This window comes from Macaca mulatta, chromosome 3, assembly GCF_049350105.2.
Source record: "Macaca mulatta isolate MMU2019108-1 chromosome 3, T2T-MMU8v2.0, whole genome shotgun sequence".
Taxonomy (NCBI): Eukaryota; Metazoa; Chordata; class Mammalia; order Primates; family Cercopithecidae; genus Macaca; species Macaca mulatta.
This window is the reverse complement of record NC_133408.1, coordinates 5,360,055-5,385,380: the sequence shown is the minus strand read 5'-3', so window position 1 is coordinate 5,385,380 and position 25,326 is coordinate 5,360,055. Positions and strand designations below refer to the sequence as shown.

Genomic DNA, 25,326 nt, shown 5'->3' with positions numbered 1-25,326 from the left:
CACAAGCCAATTCCTGCCCAGCTCTTCCTCTGGGATTGTGGCAAAAATACATGTTACTGCAGCTCCAGGGGAGGCCAAACCCAAATTGCACAGTGATTCCTCAAAAGCTTCCCCCCTGCTTTTATGGGGTGCTTAATCCAGATACGGGGCCGATCCATCTTTAAAATATGTGCCTTTATTCAAATGGTCTACACCATTTAATCCCACTGCTGGATTTTCTGTGGAACCTTCTGTCTGAGGGCTCTGTCTTCCAGCTCTGGGGTAGCTTCATTAGCAAAGTGTTTACCAGCAATCACAGCATCCATTCCTCCCTCGTGACTAAAGGGGGACATCAGCAGACAGCCAGGGAGAAGCAAGCCAGTGGGAAGCACATCTATCCACAGATGGTGCATTGGAGGGAAAAGTGACTTCCTAAGCTGCCAAGAATCACATAAGGTCTGAGGTTTTACCCTCCCTGCAAACTAACAAGTGAGTCTACCACAGTGTCATGCATGCTGGCAGAAGACACGAGACTTCTGGGCCAGAGACAGAAGACCGTATTACTCACAGCACAGCAGGCAGCATGCGTGTGCTGTTGTGCCAGTTCCCCTTCCTGCACCAGAGTCCCACAGAGGTGATGCAGAGGGGCCCAGGGGCATGAAGCACATAAAGTGGGTCTGCACCTGAGCTGAGGAACCCCAACCCTAGGGAACCTGAATCTTTTATAATGGGCGCAAGCACTTGCTCCAGAAGGACACATTATCTGTTACATCAGACAGTAACAAACCTGCCCTTTGCTTTGGAGGGAGCCATTATCTCTCCCTCCCAAGGCTGTTCACTATGCAAACATCCTTGGAAAGATATTCTGGAACAAAAGGGCAGTTAGTGCTTCTACTTGCAAGATGTGTAGAAATGCCAGAGACCCACAGAGCATTGCTTCCCAACATTCGCCTGCAGGGGGAATCCAGTTTTCATTGTTTTCAGAGAACTCCCTCCCTTTTTTAATGTTAACTCACTTGTGTGTGCAAGTATGGGTTGGCAGAAAGGCGGGGAATCAGGCTGGTATCTCCCTTGCTTGGGCGTGGGTAACCCTAAGCACCTGGCTCTGTGTGCATGTTTTCTGCGGGATACAGCCTAGTAAGTGGGGGGACAGCTCCAAAGAGCCGTAGGCATTGTCCCTTGATGGGGCCTCTCCATCTATCAATCCATTTATCAATCAATCCAATAGTCTTTCTCACACACTCACACAAATGACCTTCATACCAGTTTTCAGGACACTCGGAGGGGATTGTCCATCTGATGCTCCATGACTGGGAGCTTGATTGCAGTGGTCACTGTGAGTCCCCAGCACACACCAGGCCAGGCCAGGCCGTCCCAGGGAAAGCCCAGCTAAGGTGCTGTGAATGGACCTCCCTACTTGCTCTGAGAGGTCGGTCGCTGGGTGCCTCCTCTTGATTGTAGAGGAGAGAAATGGCTCCATGAACCTTCCACTGGTCACACCTGGAACCCTGCTTAACGGTCGTGAAGACGTTGATGGACGTCTGCTGTCTGAGTAGCTGTTGCCTCTTCTTGGCTAGGTCGAGAGCTCCTTCCCGCCGGCGGTGTCTGACTTGTACCGAAGTGGGAAACTGAGAATGCAGATCGTGTCTCTCCAGGCAGGAAACGTGGTCGTGAGGCTCAAGCTCACCGTGCAGGACCCTGGGGTTCCCGTGGGTGTCTCCACGCTGGCCCCCATGCTCCGGCCCCTGTTGGCAAGCACAGTGTTCCAGATTGACCGGCAGGGGACACGTGTGCAAGGTACAGCCCAGCCACCCGCCCAGCTGCCTGGTGCCCTCCAGCTCAGAAATCCTCTTGGTGACTTTGAGTCAGTCTTTCCTTTATTTAAAAGGGTAAAGAAATGCAAATCCTATTCTATCTTCCTCCACCGGAACCGGGGGCCAGGGCAGTAGCCCTGAACAACCAGCCCACCTGTGTCTCCTCGGTCAGCCCAGACCCTGACCCTGAGTGAAATGGGGCTGGAAGGTCCTCTCGGGGAAAAGGGACAGAAGTTCACTGTGTCTGTGGTCAGGGCCCCCCAGCACTTCCAGGCAGCTAGACAACTGCCCACATGTGGGTCTCTTTCTTTTCTTTTTTTTTTTTTTTGTTGGGACAGAGTTTTGCTCTTGTTGCCCAGGCTGGAGTGCAACGGCACGATCTCGGCTCACTGCAACCTCTGCCTCCTAGGTTCAAGTGATTCTCCTGCCTCAGCCTCTCCAGTAGCTGGGATTATAGGCGCCCGCCACCACACCTGGCTGCGGGGCCAATGGGAGCAGTGTGCAGCGTCCTGCCCTGGGCTCCTGCCTGCTCTGCGCCCTTGCCTGGCCAGCCCGGGAGGGTGCAAAGGCTTGCTGGCAGCTCTTTCTGCTCCCACACCTGCCTCTTCCTCTGAACTGGAGGGCCGGCAAGCCTCAAGGCGTAATGCAAGACTAAATACAGCTGTCAGCGCCTTCCTCTGAGCTCGCTTGGGAGCTGTCTGGGGGGACGGAGGAGTGAAGACTAGGTGAATCACCACACACCAAAATAGACACGAGGTGCTTGGTGGTTTGAGCCAGCGGCTTGCTTGGTGCCTCTGCTGTCCTTCATGGACTGCAACCCAGCCAGCCTAGGCTCCAAACCCAACCCGGAGCACCCCTAGGAGAGTTACTGGTCAGCTGGAGGTTGAGTAGCACCCCAGGAAGAGGTGTGGGTTAGCACCAGCAGTGTTCTGATGGCAAGGCAGCCCCCAGGCCATGCCAGGGTGGTGGCATAGCTGTTGTGGCAGCTGACGAGCTTGCTGTTCTCCAGGGAAGCTGCTTCTGTGGAGACCGCAGGAAGCACAACAGAAAAAAAGCCACGAAATGAGACTCTGAGCACTCAGCGGCAGGGTTTTCTTTGCACAGAACTGAACTGATCCCACATCGTGGCTTAAATTCCAACTGAATTGGAACTTCTGTGGCATGCTGGGCGTGAGTTCGTTCCTGAGTACCTCCACCAGCAGCTCTGCAGAAGCACAGAAGGCACTGTCACCACCCAGCGGGGCCTGGCCCCTGATGAGCTCAGCCACCCCCCTGGGAACTACATTGTCCTTGTCCTCCCCATTTCTCCCCAAGGCGGGCCCCCCAGTGACATGACATCACATGTCTTTGGGGCACAGGAGGAGGAGCACACCTGTGGAGACACGTGGGTGCTCTAGAATGGCGTGGGAAGTTCATGTTATACTCAGCTGGACCCCACCCCGGGCATGGGAAGTTCATGTTATACTCAGCTGGACCCCACCCCCGGCGTGGGAAATTCATGTTATACTCAGCTGGACCCCACCCCGGCGTGGGAAGTTCATGTTTACTCATCTGGGCCCCCACCCCCGGTGTGGGAAGTTCATGTTATACTCAGGCGAACCCCCACCCCCGGCGTGGGAAGTTCATATTATACTCAGCTGGACCCCACCCCAGCGTGGGAAGTTCATGTTATACTCAGCTGGACCCCCACCCCCGGCGTGGGAAGTTCATGTTATACTCAGGCGGACCCCACCCCCGGCGTGGGAAGGTCATGTTATACTCAGCTGGACCCCCACCCCCGGCTCAATTACTTTTCCGTTTCTTGGTTGAGACACTAAGTATTGGAGAATGTTGGCACAACAAAGAGAGAGGAGAAAGCATTTCAACTTTTGGGGTGTGGAAACAGAGAATAAAGAAGAGAGGGTTAGATGCGCACCTGTGGGTGCTAATATCATCCAAAGAAACCAACATTTCCTAATCTTTGCCCCCAAGTAAGCCAACCGATGTGAAGGTGGGCACGGGCAGGCCATAAGCTTGTCATGAGAGTGTTGGACGAATGCCCCACTTCTGCCCCAAAAGTGCCCCTGCTCCCGGCCGTTCACTGCAAAGATGGCTAGGAAGGACTCCTTCCAGCATGGGTCTGTCTTCTGATCACTCTCTGGCCATTTTCTCATGGGTTTTGTCTTGTGTCTACCCCTGGCAGACTGGGACGAGTGTGTGGACAGCACAGAGCACGATTGCTCGCCGGCTGCCTGGTGCATCAACCTGGAGGGCTCCTACACCTGCCAGTGCCGCACCACCAGGGACGCCACCCCTTCCCGTGCAGGCCGGGCCTGTGAGGGTACGTGTCGACCCCCCTGCCAACTCTGAGAAGGCCTCCTGCCCGAGAATCTGGGGGTGGGGCAAGGTCCAATTCTCCATCGGCACAGCGCTGAGGACCTATGGTAATGTTAGGGACCTACAGAAATGTTTTCATTTCCATTTCTTTTAAAATCAGAAGACAGAAATTAATAGAAGGATAGTAAATATACATAAAACAATGAATCTAGCCTGGATTACACTCATTGCTATCCAGATGTCATTATAAAATGTAATTTTTGATAAATTTTTAAGTGGAGGGGTGCAGGGGTCCATGAAGGCCAAGTTCCTTGGGCCCACAGAAGTCAGGATGCAGCCCGGGGCAAGGGATTCCTCCCTAGGTGGCCTGGAGCCCAAGAAGGGGTGGAAGCCCAGAGAAGCTGGAGAGGGGCTCGATGGGGGCCGCTGACCTCTAGTCCTGCCGTATCAGCCCCCAGTCTTTTCTGTGGGCCAGTTCTGATGAGAGGGTTGGGGATACCTGGGGTGCTGAGCTGAGCAGCAGGAGGAGGCCATGTGAGGGCCTAAAAGGCAGTGACTGGTGAGCCATGTCGGCCCGGATGCAGGCATGGCAGAGGCGCCCAGCCACCGGCTGCCAGCCCCCACTGAGGCCTTTCTAGCTGGGAGGAGCAGCCGAGACCTGTTCTCTGGGGAGAATGTTTCTTAGACACTGCAAGTGCTGCTCTGCTTCCTAACACCCACACCTTGTCTTCTCCTGTTTTTCTTATTTGCCTAACGTCCTGCAAGTCGATGACAGCATCCAGCACCAAGTCCCACACTGAGCACAAACCTGGGGGAAACTGTCCCATTTTCCCAGAGTCCTGATGGATTAATCTGAGGCCTGTGAGAACCAAGCCCTGCATTTTCAAGTCCGGGTTTTGTAGCCCCCCGGGTGGATCCCTCACCCTCAGCTTCAGTCTCCTCATTTATCCAGTAGAGAGGCGTGACTTGCCTTCGGAGATTCCCCGGGGAGCCTGCAAACATGAGCCCATTAAACTCTCCCGAACGCTGGCTGAAGCCGCCTGCGGCCCTGGCCAGGTCCACGCGGGGATGCACAGCAGTCCTGCTAGACAGTTGTGCTGCCCTCCTGGGAGGCTCTTAGTCATGGGTGGGATCCAGCAGGCTCTGACAGTGGATGTTTCTTGGCAGGTGACCTGGTGAGCCCCACGGACAATGGGCTGTCTGCGGCGACAGGGGTAACGGCCCCAGCTCTTGGCACGGGAACAGCAGCCCTCGGCCTAGAGAACTTCACCTTGTCACCCAGCCCTGGGCACCCTCAGGGCACCCTGGCAGCAGGCCAGGACTGGGCCCCAGGGCCCCCGCCCAGGAGAGGAGGCAGCAGTGTGGTCGGGTATGACAGGAACAGCACAGGAAAAGGCGAAGAGCAGGAGGCGCCCAGCACTGCCCTGGGTCTGGGGATGGACCAGGGGAGTCCCAGCGAGGTGAAGCCCAGCCAGGGGAGCCTCAGACAGGCGAGCCCCAGCCAGGGGAGCACCAGCCAGGGGAGCCCCAGCGAGGTGAACCCCAGCCAGGGGAGCCCCAGCCAGGGGAGCACCAGCCAGGGGAGCCCTAGCGAGGTGAACCCCAGCCAGGGGAGCCCCAGCCAGGGGAGCACCAGCCAGGCGAGCACCAGGCAGGCGAGCACCAGCCAAGGGAGCCCCAGCGAGGTGAACCCCAGCCAGGGGAGCACCAGCCAGGGGAGCCCCAGCGAGGTGAACCCCAGCCAGGGGAGCACCAGCCAGGCGAGCACCAGGCAGGCGAGCACCAGCCAGGGGAGCCCCAGCCAGGTGAGCCCCGGTCATAGGAACACTATTGGGGTGATAGGCACCACCTCCTCCCCGAAGGCTCCTGGGTCAACCCACAGCTTCCCTCCTGGGGCCACAGATGGCCCACTGGCCCTCCCTGGACAGCTACTGGGAAACTCCACCATGGAGCCACCCTCCTGGCTTTCCCCTACTGAGGACCCCACCGGCCACGTCGTGTGGCATGCCACCCGTTCCACCTGGGAAACACTTCTGAATCCCACGTGGCTGCAAAATGAGGACAGTGGACCCTCCAGTTCTGTCGACCTGCCATCGACCCCCACCCTCACACCTCTGAAGACCCCCGCCTGTGGTGAGTTCCTCGAATGGTGCATGGGGACTAGGACTAATAGGACCCATAGCCTGTGTGAGCCTCTGAAAGCTCCCGCGGCCATGGAGTCGCAGGCTGCTAGCAATGCTCAGGCAGCAGCCTCATCTTGTGCGTGAGGAAACGGAGGCGCCCAGCAGCTGGTTTCTGGTTGAGTTAGGGAGACAGCTTGGTCCCCTTGCCTGTCCCAGCCCTCTCTTCCCCACGTCTTAGGGCTCCCTGTCTGCAGCCGCTGGGGCAGAGGTCTGCCTTCAGGAGCAGGCACTGCGGCTTACTTGTCGCATTAGGTACTGGAGCCATCCCCTGAGGCTTTGACCACCCCTGCTGTCCTGCCTCCTAGCAGAGCTGTGCCCCCGCCTGCCCCAGCCCCAATCAGTGTGATGACAGCCCCACAACAACTCTGCACCCCCCAGTAATGCTGCCCTCCCATAGCTGTTCTGCACCCCTCCGTTGTTCCGTCATCCTGCCAAGCATTCTGCAGCCCTGCAGCTGCTCTGCACACCAAAGTGGGCTGCACCCCAGCTTTTGTGCACCCCCAGCTCTCCCAGCTGTTCTGCACTTCCTCAGTGGTTCTGTTTCCCCAGCTGTTCTGTATGTTCCCAGCTGTTCTATATGTCTCAGAGATTCTGCATCTCCCCAGCTGTTCTGTATCTGCCCAGCTGTTCTATATGTCTCAGAGATTCTGCATCTCCCCAGCTGTTCTGTATCTGCCCAGCTGTTCTATATGTCTCAGAGATTCTGCATCTCCCCAGCTGTTCTGTATCTGCCCAGCTGTTCTATATGTCTCAGAGATTCTGCATCTCCCCAGCTGCTCTGTATCTGCCCAGCTGTTCTATATGTCTCAGAGATTCTGCATCTCCTCAGCTGTTCTGTATGTTCCCTGCTGTTCTATATGTCTCAGAGATTCTGCATCTCCTCAGCTGTTCTGTATGTTCCCTGCTGTTCTACATCTGCCCCGTTGTTGTATACGCCCCAGAGACTCTACATCTCCCCAGCTGTTCTGTGTCTCCCCAGCTGTTCTGTCTCCCCAGCTGTTCTGTGTCTCCCCAGCTGTTCTGTGTCTCCCCAGCTGTTCTGCACCTCCATAGGTGTTCTGCACTTTCCCAGCTGCTTTGTGCTCCCTCAGCTGTTCTACACCCACAGTTCTATACTTCCCCAGCTGCTCTTCACCCCAGATGTTGAACCTCCACAGATGCTCTGCATTGTCAGCTGTTCTACACCCCCAGTTGTTTTTTTTACCACCTAAGTGTTCTGTACCCCCATCTGCTCTACACATCCAGGGTTTCTGCACCCCTCAGCTGTTCTGCACCTCTAGTCATACCGTAACCCCAGCAGTTCCATGTTACCTGTGGAAGATTGAGCCATCACCAAGCCCCCAGGTGACATCTCAGGAGAGTCACAGCAGCTCTGTGCAGGAATTGGGTCTCGGCCATGACAGCCCTGTGAGCTTGCAGAGCTAGTCTGCCTCTGGATTTCATGCTAATGAACTGTTAAATGTGATCTTCCTCAATGCATTTCCTCTGCTAAGCAGGCTCTAAGACTAAACTCTTAAGCCCATGTAAGTCAGTATTACCGAGGGCCCTGAGGTCCTCCTGTAAGAATGGTTCTCTAGCCAGCATTGTCACCAGTATCGACCCCTAGTTGGATCCTGGGTAAATCCACCCAGGGGTCAAGAGTAGACGGTCCCTCTGAGGCGCCACAAGAATCTGCTCAAGAGGCCTTCATTTTGGGGGGTCCAGGGGCCTCAGGGATGTATATGAGCCATTTGCTGAAACAAAACCAAACCAGAAGCCATTTGCTATCATCCTGAGGAGCGGCAAGGATGCAGGCCCAGGAAGCCCACGCTTGGGAGGTTTGTACAGGATCCTACTCAACCATCACTTTGGCGGCCATCACCTGCAAATCGCTCATGTCCCCACGGTGATGAATTTGATTTTTGGCATTGGGCGAGGCTTCTTTTCTCCTAGAAATGGCTTGATTTTTAATTTTGGTGTTTCTATTCCACTTCCCAGTTCCTGTCTCCATTGGGAGGATTGTGGTCTCCAATGTGACCAGCACAAGCTTCCACCTGGCGTGGGAGGCAGGTCTTGCTTTGGACTCCGCCTTCCAGCTCACTCTGACTTCCGCATGGAGCCCCACCGTGGTCCTGGAGACCTGGAACACAAGTGTGACGGTGTCGGGGCTGGAGCCTGGCGTCTTGCACCTGGTTGAGATCGTGGCCAAAGCATGTGGGAAAGAAGGTGCCAGAGCTCATCTGAAAGTGAGGACAGGTAATGGGCTTCCATTTGGTTTTTTGTTTTGTTTTGTTTTTTGTTTTTTGGTTTTTTTTGAGACGAAGTCTCGCTCTGTCACCCAGGCTGGAGTGCAGTGGCGTGATCTCAGCTCACTGCAGGCTCTGCCTCCCGGGTTTATGCCATTCTCCTGCCTCAGCCTCCGGAGTAGCTGGGACTACACGCGCCCGCCACCACGCCTGGCTAATTTTTTTGTATTTTTAGTAGAGACGGGGTTTCACCGTGTTAGCCGGGATGGTCTCGATCTCCTGACCTCGTGATCCGCCCGCCTCGGCCTCTCATTTGTTTTTAAAGAGAGGAATAAAAAGTATGAAAAAGGCTTTCCGTGGGTTAAGGCTTAAGAGAGCTGGATTAGTTTGTGGGCTGCTAGGTGTCATTGTTCCTCTCAGCTTAGGGACATCTGGCTGGCTTCAGCAGGCATGCAACGACGGCCAGGCAGGAGGCGGCTTATTCAGGAAAAGGCATTAGGCAACCCGCCGGCTCTGAGGCGGCGGCAGAGTACTGCAGACTGTGCCTGGTAGGCTGCGGGTGTGGCTCCCCTGTGTCCTCTTGGGGAAGCAACTCAGCTGTTGAGCTGCATCCACTCCCTCTGATCTCAACAGTCTCAGAGGACTTGGCTTTCAGGAAGGACATCAACCGACAATCGGCAGTCACACGGATGATCTGTGAGCAGCCCGCCAGAGCCTGGGGCCACAAACTAAAGAATTGAGCAATAATGAATCAAACATAGACTCCACTGCGTTCAAGCTGGGTGGTGACCATATTACATATATTTGGATGAAATTCCTCTTTTCTTTTCATTAGCGTTGCCACCTGGGTATTTTCTTATGTGTACCTTACCCGGATAGTCAAGGGCGTGTCTGATGTTGCAGGCTGGTTTTCACACCGTGGCAGTTTCCCAAGTGTTAATAGCAGTGGTCTGCACGGTGCGCACCCCTTGAGGGAGGTGTAAGATGGTTTTCACACCGTGGGCAGCATTGATAGCAGTGGTCTGCATGGTGGGGCGCACACCCCTTGAGGGAGGCATAAGATGGCCTATTGGGATGCAGTAATAGAAGTTAAGAACTTCTATGTCTGTGCTTTAAAGTACTAATCAGCCATGGCCTGAGAAATTAGAGAACAGAGGGAGTGCATAACGTGAACTGTGCAAGTTCACAAGCAGCTGGAGAAGAGGGAGATCAGTGCTGGCTGGATGGTCAGGCAGGGTGGCCCTGGGGTCTGAGAACCAGAGTTGGGCCGCTGAAGGTCTCAGCTGCTCTGGACGGGACAGGCTGCATGGGGAACCCCGAACATGTGGGCACGCTTATACTTGCTCTCACCTGTGCACCTGTCCTGCTACTGATGGCTTTCAGACTGGGTTGCCCGTGCCAGCCATGGAGACTGAACCAGAGGCCCTCAGGGGCAGCCACAAAAATGATCTCAAGGATGGAGAGTTTGGGGTTCCCCCAGGAATGCATAGCAGAATAGCTCTGTGGTTTGTCTTAAGCCCGAGTGAGAAGCTCTGGGGAGATGGACTCTCAGCCCCCTGAGGGGAGAGCTGTGTCTTTCTCCTTCACTGTCTAGAATGCCTCTGGCACATGGCAGGTGCTTCACAAATATTTGGTGAGGGACTGACTGAACACTGGGGTGGCTGCCATGCCAGGGCCAGGAGGGGGTGGCGACATTCCTGGACCACATTTATGCGCCATATACTCCTAGAAGCCCTCCACGGAGGGAAAAGATTCAGATGGAACAGATGATGCCAAAACAGGGACTGCCCATAGACGAGGGGAGGTGGGGCTGCTGGGGAAGGAAGAAGGGCTGGCTCTAAACAAGACCCCTGGGCACCCTGTGGCCCTGTGCACTCTGAGCAGAGGCCTGGCCAGGGCTCTAAGTCCTGGTCTACCTGGGACAGCCCAGTTTGTACCTGTGGCCCTGGCAAAGTTATTTAATGGTGCCTCCACATGCTTCAAGTCATGCCAGCTTGCTGGTAAATTGTTTGAATGCCCCAGCATGGGTAACAGCAGCAAGGAAGGAAGGGTGTGTGTGTAGAGGACACAGTTGCAGGGGCCGAGCTGGCTCCATCCTCTGGAAGGTTCTCCCACTGTGTTCAGGCTTGTCCTGTGTCCTCTGGCATCTGATGGACTGTGTCACTGAGCCCTGGCACTATTCCTTCTTTCTAGAACACAGGGCGGCCTTGGTGTGATGCTCTTCACGGACATGAAAATATGCTTATTAATATTGAAATGTTACTTTGTTATCTAATACATTCCAAATGTGCTTATCCTCCATCCTGCAGCGGCCTGGAAGCTCATTGGAAAGGTCAGAATCGCAAATGTCAGATACTCAGAATCCTTTCGCAACGCAAGCAGCCAGGAGTATCGAGATTTCCTAGAACTGTTCTTCAGGACGGTGAGTTGGTGATATCAGCCCTTAATTCCTTTCAGGAAAGAAAGGGTGGAAGGCTGATAGAATTCTAGGTTAGGCGCGGTGGCTCACTCCTATAATCCTAGCACTTTGGGAGGCAGAGGCGGGCAGATTGCCCAAGCTCAGGAGTTCGAGACCAGCCTGGGCAACATGGCAAAACCCCATCTCCACCAAAAAAATACAAAAAATTAGCCTGTCGTGGTGGCTCATATTTGTGATCTCAGCTACTCAGGAGGCTAAGGCAGGAAAGTCTCTTGAACCCAGGAGGCAGAGGTTGCAGCAAGCTGAGATCATCCCACTGCACTCCAGCCTGGACAAGAGAGTGAGACCCTGTATATAAAAAAAAAAATTCTAGTCTCATCCAACTAGGAATTTGACTTGTAGGTCCTATGAGCTCTTCATTTCTGAAGAAAGCCAGGACTATAAGCTCTGGCCTGGCTCCCTGAGTGTCTCTGGATCTGCCCTGGCAAAGACACGGTCAGCAGACAGGAGGCACAGCACTTCCTCTGCTGCATCCTTATTTCACATGCTTTTCCGTCCAGTGAAATCTGTTTTTCAGTTGTGGAACCTCTGAAGCAGAAAGTCCCTCCATGTTTTTTTTTAAAACCTATAAAAAATGAGATTTATTTCATAGACCATAAAATCTACACTTTTAAACTGTACAATTCAATGGTTTAGACTATTTTGCAAAATTGTGCAACCATCACCACTAATTCCAGAACATTTTCATCACCCAAAAAGAAACCTCATTAGAAGCCACTCCCAGCTAGGCACGGTGGCTCATGCCTGTAATCCCAGCACTTTGGGAGGCTGAGGTGGGTGGATCACCTGAGGTCAGGAGTTTGAGACCAGCCTGGCCAACATGGCGAAACCCTGTCTCTACTAAAAATACAAAAATTAGCCAGGCGTGGTGGTGGGTGCCTGTAATCCCAGGTCCTCAGGAGGCTGAGGCAGGAGAATCGCTTGAAACCAGGAGGCAGAGGTTGCAGTGAGCTAAGATCGTGCCACTGCACTCCAGCCTAGGCAACAGAGCAAGACCCCATCTCAAAAAAAAAAAAAAAAAAAAAGGAAGTCATTCTCTTCTCTCTCACCACTTCCTCCCGCTCCTGGTAATCACTAATCTGCTTTTTATCTCTATGGATTTGCCCATTGTGGACATTTTACAGAAAAACAATCGTACAATATGTGACTTTCTGTGTCTGGCTTCTTTCAGTTAAAATGAGGTTTTCGGATTTCGTCCACGTGGCAGCATGTGTCAGCACTGCATTCCTTGTTATGGCTGGGACATAACCCATGCAGGCTCATCCATTCATTCACTGAGGGCACTGGGCGGCTCCCGCCTCTGTCTGTTATAAATAGTGCTGCGATGCCCCTGCCTCAGAGAAAGTTCTTTTCCTGCTCTTTCCTGCATTCCTCCCTGCCATCCCCTCAGCATTCTCTGAGACATTATCTGTTACCATTTAGTGACGTGCCTTCTTGTGGATTTTTTGAGGTAGAGGGAGTGCCCTTGTCATAATCTAGTGATTTTGTTTGCGTGGAATCTCACATTGTAGACGTCTTGAATCTGGGAGTTTAAGGCTCAGCACAGAGAGGTATGACATCGCCACCTAGTGGCCTGTCATGCTAATATCGTACCAGGGCTGCAAAGCCCAGCGCTTCACCCACAGATGAGAAGATTCGGCTGCCTTTGGGACCGGCCTGGGTGGCTTAGCTCATTCCCAGCTCCTGGTTTGTGCATTCAAGAGTTGTTGACGGCTTGATTAACAATATGGTTTGGTTAATAATGTGATTTCATTGATAAGGTTAAATAGTAGTTACAACATTAAACAACAAACACCAAATCCTTCCACCTGGCTCTAGTGGTCAAACGAGGCAGCTCCATTTCCTTCCCAAGTTTCTTGATTAATCTTTCCTCTTTGAACCATTTCTTCCTTTGCCTATTTTTGGGGATGTTGTTTTTCTGTTTGCCTAGAATTTCAGGACAGCAAATAATTACACAACTTAATCACAGAAGTAGGATGTTAAGAGAAATTTCGGGGGTTTCACCTGCTGATAACCGCAGACGTGGATGTCCAGGAGGTGTCAGCTGCGTGCCTCAGTCCCTGGCTCTTCACCACTTCCTAGCAAGGGGCCTGGAACTTTGCTTAGAGGTTGGTTTGAAATGCAGCTAAAGGTCACATTAATCCAAGACTATGACAGATTCCTCTGAGAGAAAGAGAGAGGGAATATCTGATTGTGAAGATGGTCACGACAACAGTCATCTACTGAGCCAACCCAGGGCAGCTGCACTCTCCCTGGGGTCCACAGACTCAGAGGGACAATGGATCTGTTCACCTTGGCGGCCCAGAAGCTGGGGAGTGAGTCCATGACCTGGGCCCTGAGCCACCGCCCCTGTGAGGACAAACCCTGGAGGTGCCCTTTCCATAGGAGGTTTGCATTGAGGATGATCGAAGCTCATTATAAGATTGTTTGCCTGTCTGGGTGTTTTTTGTTTTGTTTTGTTTTGTTTTGAGACGGAGTCTCACTCTGTCGCCCAGGCTGGAGTGCAGTGGAGCGATCTCTGCTCACTGCAAACTCCGCCTCCCGGGTTTCCGCCATTCTCCTGCCTCAGGTGTTTTGACCAAGATGGGTTAGTGTGGAATCATATAGTGTGTGATGTGTGACTCTGTCCAAAGAGACAGAGTAGAAAGTGGGGCATTTGGGGGCAGGAACCCCCTGTCCTAATAGGGATGTTGGAAATGCTCACAGGAAGAGTCTGGGGACAGGCAGGGAGGGAGAATGAAAGGGGACATGTTCTGCAGTGTCAGCAGCAAAAGGGCTGTTCCAGAGAAGGCAGTGGGAGTGGTGTCCCTCCCCACGACCCCGCACTCAGCCTCCTGCCCTCGGTGGCTGCAAACCAGGAGTATTAGGTTCTAGAAGCCCTTGTGAGCCCCCAGCAAATTGTAAGCCCCACGAGGTAGGGTCTCTGCCTGTGTCCCAAGTCCTATACTTACCCCACAGGCATTTTTCTGAAGCTGTTTGCTGGTTTGGGGGGAAACAAGGGCTGTTCTCATATCACAGACACTCCCAGGCATTTGTGCTGGGCTTGAAAACATGGCAGACAGGAAAGGGGCCCAGAACCAACCCGTGGCTTTTACCTTTGTGCTATGGGCCAGCCCTGCTGCTGGGCAGACTGGCAGGAGGAACCGCCTTGAGACGGGCATCTGTTTCCTCTCAGCGTGGGGACCTCCTCACATGACCTCTTTCCTCACAGGTGCGGGGCTCCCTGCCAGCCACGCTGCGTCAGCACATGGACGCCGGCGGGGTCAGGATGGAAGTCGTCGGCGTCACCAGTGGCAGCGTCGTGGTGGAGTTTCACTTGCTGATAATCGCAGATGTGGATGTCCAGGAGGTGTCAGCTGCATTCCTCACCGCCTTCCAGACCGCGCCTCTGCTGGAGGTGATCAGAGGCGACACCTTCATACAGGGTATGAGAGGATGGGACTGAGCTTCTCCCATGTTCCGGAACCAGAGGCAGCCAGAGCGCAGCCACTACCCTTCGCTTTTGAAAGATGTTGTGTTGTGCCCATGTAGTCCTTCTTCCCCCGGAATTAGATGAAGATGTGAAATAGACAGGACCCTCTCTGTCCCTCTTATTGTGATTATAATTTTGTAAAAGTTGAAGTGTTGAAAACATCTTCGGGTAAACCTGCAGATGCCCAGGGGTGCTGCTTTCTTTTGGGGTCTACTGCTCCCCTGCTGCTTGTTTCCATGGGCTGAGGGCAGATGCATCCCTCTCTACAACCAGACCCTCTCCCAAGCACAGTTCCCAAGGAGATCCCAGTAAAAATAATTAACGAGAAAAGCAGGGAGAAAAAGAAAATTTAGATTCTCTTCTCCTATCATACTTGAAAATAGATGATGAATGGCTTATAGTTACATGTATCAGAAACCAAAGACCTTTTAAAAATTGAAGATTAATGTTAATTTTTTGATTTTTAGAATAAGAAGGACTTCTCAAAGAAAATACGATTTTCAGAGGAAAAGGATGAGATACTGACTACATGCAGAGATAAATCAAAATAAAGGCACCATTTTAAAGCAAAGTAAACAAAAAAAATTCAATAATTTGATGAAGTGTAGTATCCCAAATATATAGAGAGATCATACAAATAGATGATAAATATTAAGAACCTGATGGATAAATGCACAAAAGATCTACACAGACAAGGTATAAAAGAAGAAATATGAATGACTAACAAAGATATGGTAACCCAAGACATCCCCATTAAAACGCGTTGCACTTTTTGCCCATGAAATTGCAAAAAAAAGTCTTTTTACTGCTGACATGAATACTGGTGAAAGTGTAGTGAGGCAGGTGTTCGCACAGATTGCTGGTGGCAGAAGGATTTGCTCACGCTTCCTGGAAACCAGTTTGGTGACATAAATCAAGCGCTTTCAAAGTGGCCATCCACCTTGATTCTGAAATATCAGATTCTGAAATATCCTTGTTAGGACTTTGTCCTAACAAATTTGATCTCAGTTTGGACCATAGTTTACATACAAAGATGTTCATCTTCAGTGTTACTTTAAAAGCAAAACAGTTGGAAGTCCCAATCATCCAGTTACAGAGAAGGTGCTAAGTTACCAGGTGTCCCTGCCCTGAGCTGTTGTGCAATGATGAGAATCGAGGTTTGTGGATTTGCATGGAACTAGGTGGTGGCAGAGGCAAGCTGTGCTCTCAGAGCATGCCTGTATTTTGAAAGGCCGTAAGGAAATATGTCCACATGCCAACATGCCCCTGGTCATGCTTTTCTGGTACTTGTCCATGTTCTGCAGTAAACCTGTTTTGCTGTCAATAATCAACCGAGCATCATGGTGAAAGGCAAATGGCCTGAGGGCCTTCTGCCCAGGGTTGGGCTTGCGGCCTGGTCTGAGGGCCTGTGCATCTCCTGGTCACTCCTGGGAACTGAAGGGTTGGCCCTCCTCTGCCCAGATCTCCCTCCCAGCTCTGGGCCAGAATCCTCTTTCCAGAACAGCCCCTGCAGACCTCCCTAGCCATTCCCAGCCCCACCGGCAGGAAGCCTCCTGTACTCTCCAGAACTGGCCAGCTTCACTGCAGTCTGCTCTGGTGGAGTTTCCAGCTTTGTCTGGGAGATGCACTCTCCCCTGAGGCTTCTGTGAGCCTGCAAGCCCCCGGGGACGTTCTTCTGTTTTGTCTTCTAAATATTGGCAGATTACGATGAGTGTGAGAGGAAGGAGGACGACTGTGTGCCTGGGACATCCTGTCGAAACACCCTCGGGTCTTTCACTTGTAGCTGTGAGAGAGGAGCCCCCAATTTCCCTGTGGAATATTCTGGGAGACCCTGTGAAGGTAATGATGTCAGAGTTTCTTTTTCTGGAATACTATCTCATAATCAGTTTTTTTTAAGGACATTCATGTGCAAAGGGCTTCTTGTCCCTATGAGGTCATATTTCTGTGTCCTGGGGAAGTTTCTTGTGTGTGATGTGGGTGCACGTGTGTGTGTGAGGTGTATGTGTATGTGTGTGTACATGTGTGTGCACGTTCCTTCCCATTCTTTCATACGTGTCCAGGCTTCTGGGCAGTGCCTTATCTCTCCGAGAGCTAGCTCTGATATCCATGAAGAGAAAATACACACATACATGAGGTGTGAACATGCAGATGCTGAGCGACCGTCTTGTGAAACACGCAGCCGTGGGACACGCGACACAAGGGGAAGGTTTCCTCTTGGCCACTCTTTCCACTCAGCTCTTTTCCTGAAAAACGGGGTCTTAGTGGATTTAGCGCTGACCCCAAGATGCCCACTGCTATCCAGGAATCTGCGTCAAGTAAAGGGAGGTGGACGTTTATACCAGTGAGGGCAGTATCCAGTGGTCTGTAGAACGTGTCCTGCTTGAGATAGAATCAGGAAGCACAGGGGAGGCTAAGTTGCTTCAGTCCAGTGAGTGTGGCTGGGGAAGGCTTCCTGGAAGTGGTGTCTCGAAGCTGGTCTTAACGGATAGCTAAGATGGCACCCAGCGGGGAGGGCAGGGCATGGTGGGTGGGTGCCGTGGTGAGAACAGAGCTGCTGACGGGCATGATCTCACAAGCAGGTACCTGCAGGAGATGGGTGGCAGAGAGCGGGAAGCAGGCTGCCCAGGGAGGCGGGTGAGGCAGCAGCCAACTGTGAAGGCCTCAGCAATGGTTTGGACTACAGCCTGGAGACAGGAGTGAGCTGGGTGGAGCTGCAGGGTGCTGGGGCTGGGTGAGCCCCACTCTGAGATCAAAGAAGGCACAAACCAGGCCCACAGATGCCGGAGCCACTGCTGAAGGAGGGTGCAGGGCACGTGCGGAGCTGTGTCTGGGGTCTGCTGCCGTATAGACCAGGGAGGGAGCACCCCGAGAACGGGTGGGTGGATCGGAAGCCTTTCCGGGCCCCCTTGTTCTCCTAGGCATTGAAACTGAATCTGCTCTGGGGGCAAGAAGGGAGCTGGAGTGGGAAACTTGGGCACAAGGACCTCAAGAGGAGGCATCATTACCCCATCTTAGAGAACAGACTCAGGGCTCTGAGAGCAGGAGACTCACCCTGTGTCCACTGGCTTGGCACATCCCCGGCATCAGGTCCCTCGGTCCTTGGCCCTCGGGGGCCCATGGTGAGCCTGGCTCCCTGAGCTGGTGGAGATACGCAACACTTGCATGTGTGTGCATGTGTGTGTGTGCATGTGTGCACATATGTGTGTGCATGTGTGCGCGTGTGCATGTGTGCACATATGTGTGTACGTGCATGAGTGTGTATGTGTGTGCATTATGTGCGCGTGTGCATGTGCGTGTATGCATGTGTGCATGTATGTGTGTGCATGTGTGTGTGCGTGCACACATGTAGTTGTGGCTGGAACATGCGGTTCCCAGGTGTGGCTGGTGCAGAGTGCAGGGCAGCTCCAGTCTGCTCCTTACCCCTGCCCCTCCATGCCAACCCCAAACACAGAGCCACTCTTTGCCTTTTCCTCCTTGTGCCTTGCAGGTGACTCTCATGGCAATGAAACCTGGGCCACCAGCCCAGAGAGGCCTCTCACCACAGCAGGGACCAAGGCTGGCTTTGTTCAAGACACCAGCCCCACCCCACAAGGCCTGCCCTGGCGGCTGAACCTGACGGGAGCAGTCAGGGTGCTCTGTGAGATCGAGAAGGTGGTTGTCGCCATCCAGAAGCGCTTCCTGCAGCAGGAATCCATCCCTGAGTCCTCGCTGTACCTGAGCCACCCCTCCTGCAACGTGAGCCACAGCAATGGCACACACGTGCTCCTGGAGGCCAGCTGGAGCGAGTGCGGGACCATCATGCAGAGCGTAAGGCCAGGAGAGCCAGGTTCAGGATGCACGCTAGGGCGCAGGGGGCTCTAGGTCGCATGGGCCTCTACAGGGGAGGGCCAGGCAAGACTCTACACCCCGAGGGGAACCCAGCAAGGGGGGTCAGGACAGGGTTGAGTTCTCAACCAGGGACCAGCCTGCACCCCAGAATTGGAAGGGAGCTGTGAGTCCACCCAGGAGGGACTCTGGTGCTGAGTGCTGGGGCAGGCTCCAGAGTCGGGGCTTAAAACTCCTCCCTGCACAGACAGGATGGAGGGGCAGCGGGATAGGAAGAGGCAGGAAAGCCAAGGAGTTGTGTGTGGATATGAGAGTGTGTGTGTGAAAGTGTGTGTGTGCGAAAGTGTGTGTGTGCGAGTATACATCTGTGCATGTGTGCATGTGTCTGAATATGTCTGTGTATGTGGGGGTGTGCATGTGTGTGAATGTGTGTATGTGTGTGAATGTGTGTACATGTGTGAATCTGTGTGTGCAAATGTGTATGTATGTATGCATGGCTGTGCTTGTATGTACGTGCGTGTGTGCATGCATGTGTATCGCATGCTTATGTGCGTGTGGGTGTGCATGCATGTATGAATGTGTGAGTGTGTGAATGTGAGAATGTGTGTATGTGCATGTGTGCATGAGTTGAGCATGTGTGGATGTGTTTGTCCATGTGTGTGAGTGTGTATGTATGGGTGTGTGTTTGGGGGGCATTGGGTGGCATTAGTCAGAACTCCCCTGTTGGAGGGACTGTGTTCCTAGCAAACACTCTATTTCAGGGTCCTGGACGGGCTGCAGGGCTCCCAGGACAGAGGGAGCCCCAGGTAGGGAAAGCAGGTTTTCTTGGCCTGAGGCCTTTGCACCTCCGTGTGCACAGATGAGCTCCGGCATCTCCCCTTGCAGGTGACTCTGGGCCAGTGGGTCCTGGGTCTACTCTGAGCCTCTAGTGTGTGGCACCCACGAGGTGGCCGACCTGGCTCCAGGTCCCACTTCTTCCCAGGGTGCCCCTGTGTCATGGTGAATGCTCCCACGCATGCCCTCGTTCGTCCCCAACCCCACTTGGCCCCACACAGAACACAAAGGCTTCATGTTCAGGACCCTGCTGCGGGGACAAGAGGAGGGGAGAGCCAGCACCTTCCATCAGCTCAGCCCAGTACTGGGCACAGGGGCCTGGGCTGCATGGGCCTGGGCGTGCAGGGTTGATCAGGGAAGCTGCATGGAGGGGTCGGCGGCTTCAGAGGGAGCCCATGCCAGCTCTGGGTTGGGGAAGTGGCCTTCTGGGAAGGGGCTCGACCTAGAAAGAAGGCCAGCGTCGTTCCAAGGGTGAGTGAGAGAGCCGTGAGTGTATCCAAGGGTGAGTGAGAGAGCCGTGAGTGTATCCAAGGGCCATGCCAGGGACGGCCAGATGAGGGAGGCTGGAAACCGTGGCAGAGTTAAGAGTCTGCCCAAGTGGTTCTGGCCAGATGGGCAGGGATGGAAGGGTGGACTCGTGGGCAGGGTGGAGTATGAGGCCTGGTGTGAAAGGTGAGGCTGTGGATGGGGCTGAGCAGGGAGCAGTGTCTGGCTGGCCCAGGAGCTAGGGCCAGAAGGCTTTCCTAATGGGGACATTGTCCTCATTGGGAGCTAGGCAGGAATGGTGGTTCCTGGTCGTTGGCAGGAACTCTGAGCCCTGGGCTTCTGTCCCTCAGGGCCTTTGAACAGTCCAAGGCATTGCATTCTGAAAAAAAAAAGGGATTGGGAGGTGTGGTGCCCTGAAACTGCCGTGGACCTGCCTGACTGGGAGTTCTACATTCTACATGCATGACGATGTTTAGTCCCTTAGCGACCCCATGGGTCAGGCATCATCATCCACACTCGGCGGCTGAGCCCTGGGTGCTCAGCAGGGTCCATGGGAGTTCAGGTTCGAAGTCGCCCTGCACCGAGAAGCAGCCCCATCTCTGTGGCTCTGCCTCTTGAGAAACCTTGAGGGGGCGCTGCTTCTGGTTGGGGCTCTGGACACACTCCCTAGTGGGGACACGGTGGCCTCTGGCCCTGGGTGGGGTAAAGCTGGCAGATGAAACCCAGAGTCCGGCATGGGGTGTCAATGTCTGGGAGTCAACAAGGTGGGAACCAGGTGAACATCCTGAGCGGGAGGCTGGGACGTGGACCTCGGGGCTGAGTAAGGAGCTAGCCCTGGGGAGCAGAGGCCAGAAAGCCCCAGAGGCTGAGGGATGAGGTGGGGAGGTGGAGACATAAGGTGGTTCCATGGTGTGGAGCCTGCTTGGAGCCTGGAGCAGGGATTGAGGGTGGCCAGGAAGCTGAGGGATTCACATGGACGTGTTCGAGGACATTGCAGAGCACAAGCTTGCCTGAGAGGCGCAGCTCACTCTGCTGAGCTCATTCTGCTCCCTCGGGGGCTCTTCGGACCCTCCCTGGGCTGAAGGAGTGACCTGCACTGTTTCAACAGCTACAAAACCTTCCTCATCCCTCAACCCCTCAAACTGCACGACTTAAGGAGAACTGCCCAGAATTAGTTTACTCCCTCAGAGATTCTTAGACAGCCACCTGGAGGCCGGGCGATGGCAGCAGGGGGGATGTCTGCAAGGGGGATGGGCAGTGATCAGTGGCTCCTGTGGCTTCTGGCAGCTTCCGTGGTGAGGGAGGTCTGGGGTGAGCGGTGCACATGAGCGGGCCACTGTGGCATCCTCGAGCCTGTGCAGGGCTGTGGGGCTGAGTGGAGGGGCTGAGGGTGCAGGACACCCTGCCTGGTGCTCAGAGCACCACCCACACACCAGCAGCTCCAGGGGGGCGGCAGCGCCTCCCAGGGCTGGAGCCCCGGGCGGAGCCTGCAGCCGGCAGCTCCCTCTGTGTTTTTCTGAGCTAGACCCATGCTTGGCTTGATTATTAAATGCAGCAGGGTTTGGGGCATGTTGAAAGAAAAGGGAAATTTGTCTCTGATGAGTCACCCAGGCCCTGGAATCCACAGGAGCTCTTGATGGTTTTTGACACTTGTCAAAAACTAAGTTTCCCAGAAAGACTTATTTGTGCAACGGCCACAGAATCCACACAGGTTCAGGTTCTGCCTCCTCTGGTCCACAGGGAAAGGGCAGAGGCCGAGCCCTTAGGCTCTCTTGGGCGATTTATGGTTGGGAGAATCGCCAGGGTCTCAATGCTCCTGGGGAGAAGCTCTAGAGAAGAATCCCCATCCTCGGTCCCCCCAGCACCTAGAGCCATGGCTGACAGCAGGGTGTGGGGGGCCGGCTAGGGCCTGGGAGCTCCTCACACCCCACTTTGTGCTCAGAATGTGACGAACACCGTGGTGAGGACCACACTGAGGAACGACCTGTCCCCGGAGGGCATCATCCACCACCTGAAGATCCTGAGCCCCATCTACTGTGCCTTCCAGAATGATCTGCTGACGTCCTCCGGCTTCACCCCGGAGTGGGGGTGAGGGAGAAATGCCCCCGCTGTTCCACAGCCCCGTGCCTCTAGAGCACCTGCGCTTTCAGAGTTCTTTAGGGTTGCAACCACTTAAGGACCCTTCCTTTGAGATGGAATATACAAATGGGTGTGGCTGGGCTGCTCCCCAACCTTTGTTCCCACTTCCCACTCAGGGCCAGCCAGACAAGGCCAAATATGTCCCTGGCCAACCCCATGGGATGGCCCCACTTCCAGTGAGCCACGGGCAGGCCCCCACCCACGGCCTCCACCAGACACCACTATTCCTATGCTAGGTGGCCCCCCCACCTGCCACTGAGTCTCCACCAACACAAGTGAGGGAGGCAACCCCTGGACCAGCCAGTCTTGAACACATGGCCTCCGTGTGCTCTCATTGGCAGTGGGGGATCTTCTCATTCATTTGCACGCTCCTCTGGAGCTGTGTTTTGGGGGAGAAGTGGGAACGAGAGGGGCCACGATAATGCACCTCCTGAAAGCCACCTCCTGCAAGCTGCTTCCTCTTGCAGGGTTTACACCATCATTGAGGACCTCCACGGCGCTGGAAATTTTGTTACCGAAATGCAGTTGTTTATCGGGGACTCTCCCATACCTCAGAATTATAGCGTGTCTGCCAGTGACGACGTCAAGATCGAAGTGGGGCTCTACAGGCAGAAAAGCAACCTCAAGGTGGTCCTGACGGAGTGCTGGGCAACCCCGTCCAGCAACGCCCGGGACCCGGTCACCTTCAGCTTCATTAACAACAGGTAGGGCTCAGGAGTGCAGGCACCCCCATCCAGCAATGCTTGCGGCTTCATTAAGAACGGGTAGGGCTCAAGCGGGCACTGCCGTTGCCTGGCCTGGCTGCGTGGCTGGCTCTGGACTCTGCAGGATTTTCAGGCAAGTGCTGTCATGGACCTGGGTTTTGGGGAATAAATGAGGTGGCCGGTCCTCGACTCCCATGGAGCCTGTGGGATCTGTGAGCATTGTCAGATGTAGTTGTGAGCAACCTTATCTGAGAACAAGGACAGCAGGACTCGCTGACAAGCAAGGAGTCCCTTTTCCTCTCTTCTCAGCTGCCCGGTGCCCAACACATACACCAGCGTGATTGAGAATGGCAACTCCAGCAAGGCTCAGTTCAAGCTGAGAATCTTCTCCTTTATCAACAACTCCGTCGTCTATCTGCACTGCAAACTCCGCATCTGCATGGAATCCCCCGGGGCCACGTGCAAAATCGTAAGTGTGTTTTTGGTTTTCTAAATGTTTGGTTGGATTCACATTGCTTATCGTTATGATGCAGGGCTCTGTTAATAGCAGCCTGGGGCTCGGGTGGCTCGGGGCCGACCTCTGGGAGGAGTCGCTGTGCCTGTCCTGCAGACTCCGCGTCTGAAATGGTATTTCCACAGCAGGCAGCCCTTGCACGGAGGACTCATGTGAACTGGTGGGCATTTCCCATTTCTCAGTGGCTGAGCTAATTTCCTTTTAGAGGCCATAATGTTCAACCGGCTGTCACATCGGCACTGCCTTGCCATGATACCTAGTGCTTCTAAGGTGATTTTTAGGTGTAAAAATGTTTTTTAAATATTATTTTTAACCACATTGATGGAACATACTAAATATCAGCCACTCTGTTATTTAATAAAGTTCTTTTCCCCTTTCCTTTCTTCAACATTTAGGCAGGGCTAATTTTACATTCCCGTTTCCTTAGACTTTCGAATTTGAAATAGGTTTTGTAATCCTGAGGTCTGAAAGCTGTGCTTTATATCACAGACAAGTACATGCGGTTCCCACGTGTTGGTCTCCTGTCGTCCGAGGCAGGGGACAGCTTAGGGTGCACACTGCTTTTTGCTCAGTGACCGAATGCTTCTCTCTCCTCGGAGGGAGTGCTTGTTCCTGCGCTCATCTGAGCACACGTCGCAGAATGCGGCTGTTTTCCTGGGTGACCGAGCTCTGAGCGTCTGCGGGACGTGGATAGAGAAGCAACACAAGGAAGGCTGATTCTGTTCATGTCCTTTTTGCTCAAATGGTGGATCTTCCTGAGCAATGGGACAGAAGGAACCTCAGGTCCTAATGACAGCAGGCTGAGGGCCACACACGAGGAGCCTGCCCCTGGTTCCATTGGAGCCTCAGAGATGACAGACACACAGACGGCCACTGCCAGGCTTGGTCTCTGCAGGGAGTGGCTGGCTCTCAAGTTCTTTACAAGAGGATTCCTTACAAGAGGAGCGGCACACTGTTTTTTTCAAGCCCTTTTAGAGTGGATAGTGTATGAGCTTTCCAGGCTGCTGTAGGAACGTACCACAAACTGAACGGTTTAAACAGTGGAGACATGTTGCCTTGGTTCTGGATGTCCAAGATGGAGGTGTCAGCCGGCTGGTTCCCTCTGAGAGCTCTAAAGAAAGGATCTGTCCCAGGCCTCTCTCCCAGCTTCTGGTGGCCTCAGGCGTTCCTTGGCTGGTAGTCCAGGGCATTTGCCCTGTCTCTTTGCATCACCTTCCCTCAGTACACATCTATGTCTGTGTCCAAATTTCCCCTTTACATAGGGACCCCAGCCATAGTGGATTAGGGCCCATCCCAGTGACCTCAGCTTGATTATCTGTTTCCAAATAAGGTCACATGCACAGGTGTTAGGATTTAGGACTTCCATACCTTTTTGGAGGACATGTTGCAGCCCATCTCAGGCATCTAGTGAGCAGATCCTAGCACGTCACTGAGCCGGGCAGTCTTTCTTGTGAGGCGGAGGTGTAGAGGGGAGCAAATGGCTGCAGCAGCCTTTGGAGAACACGGAGGGACTCTTAGGGCTGTGACCAAGACACAGTCCTCAAGGGACCCAAGGAAGCAGCTCTAGGAACCAAAAGCAGCTCAAGGGGCCTCTTCCAGCCCTGCTGCCCTTTCAGGCCTCGCCCCCTTCCCCGCTGCCGCCTGGGCCTGCCTCTTGTTGCACCAGGACCCACCACCCTGGTCTCACCGGGTCTCCCACTCCTCTGTCTAATCTCAGCCCCCTTGCCTTGCAACTTCTAGCAGGATAAAATCGCATGAATCACATCAGCATCCTTGATAGTAGCTCCTTTCTTGTAAGTGGTGTTCAATTAATTTGATGTTTCTCTCCTTGGAAAAAACCAGAATTGCAATAACTTTCGGTTGCTGCAAACTAGTGAAACCTCGGCCACACACCAGATGTCCTGGGGACCCCTCGTCAGGTCTGAAGGTGAGTTGATGACTTGGTTTAGACAACAAAAGAAAAGATGCAACCAATTCCTTTTCACCAGCATATAAACAAAAAAGCAACTGTTTTGAAATGCAGAACTCTTGAGAGACTTCTAAGAGGCTTATAATAATAGAAATACTAATAGTTACTCTTCACTGAGAGCTGCTATGTGTCAGCCTGGCGCTACGTTCTTCACATGCAGAATGTAGTATGATCCTCTCAGCAACCCTAGGAGCACGACCTATTACTGTACCCATGCTACAGATGGAAACACTGAGACTTCAAAAGGCCAGGCACAAAGTTACATAATGAAATGTTTTGAGCTGCATAATATCAAGCTGGTGAAGTTTTCTGACACTGGGTAAATGATACACCCAGTGGGTTGTTAAGAGATAAGAACGCAAGCTATAATCAGACCATGTCAACGTG

General features: G+C 53.6%; 1 protein-coding gene and 1 long non-coding RNA gene across 9 annotated transcripts in view; one reads left to right on the top strand and one right to left on the bottom strand.

The window, feature by feature from the left end:
* The window catches only part of UMODL1 (uromodulin like 1), a 135,489-nt gene that overhangs the window by 97,746 nt on the left and 12,417 nt on the right, over positions 1-25,326 (top strand). For 4 of the 8 annotated variants that reach the window (XM_077995719.1, XM_077995722.1, XM_077995720.1 and 1 more), the window contains 12 exons: positions 1,557-1,776; positions 3,976-4,113; positions 5,277-6,242; positions 8,270-8,527; positions 10,827-10,939; positions 14,208-14,421; positions 16,170-16,307; positions 17,956-18,275; positions 21,556-21,701; positions 22,220-22,456; positions 22,766-22,925; positions 24,813-24,897. In XM_077995719.1, the coding sequence (XP_077851845.1) occupies positions 1,557-1,776; positions 3,976-4,113; positions 5,277-6,242; positions 8,270-8,527; positions 10,827-10,939; positions 14,208-14,421; positions 16,170-16,307; positions 17,956-18,275; positions 21,556-21,701; positions 22,220-22,456; positions 22,766-22,925; positions 24,813-24,897 (2,995 nt within the window). Of the gene's footprint in view, positions 1-1,556; positions 1,777-3,975; positions 4,114-5,276; positions 6,243-8,269; positions 8,528-10,826; positions 10,940-14,207; positions 14,422-16,169; positions 16,308-17,386; positions 17,588-17,955; positions 18,276-21,555; positions 21,702-22,219; positions 22,457-22,765; positions 22,926-24,812; positions 24,898-25,326 lie in introns of all 8 variants that reach the window. The other 4 variants (XM_077995718.1, XM_077995717.1, XM_077995715.1 and 1 more) reach the window with 2 other exon arrangements.
* Positions 162-7,735, bottom strand: LOC144339641 (uncharacterized). The gene is made up of 2 exons (XR_013414895.1): positions 7,604-7,735; positions 162-1,724 (listed from the first exon to the last, which is right to left on the bottom strand). It is a non-coding gene; the product is annotated as an uncharacterized LOC144339641 (long non-coding RNA).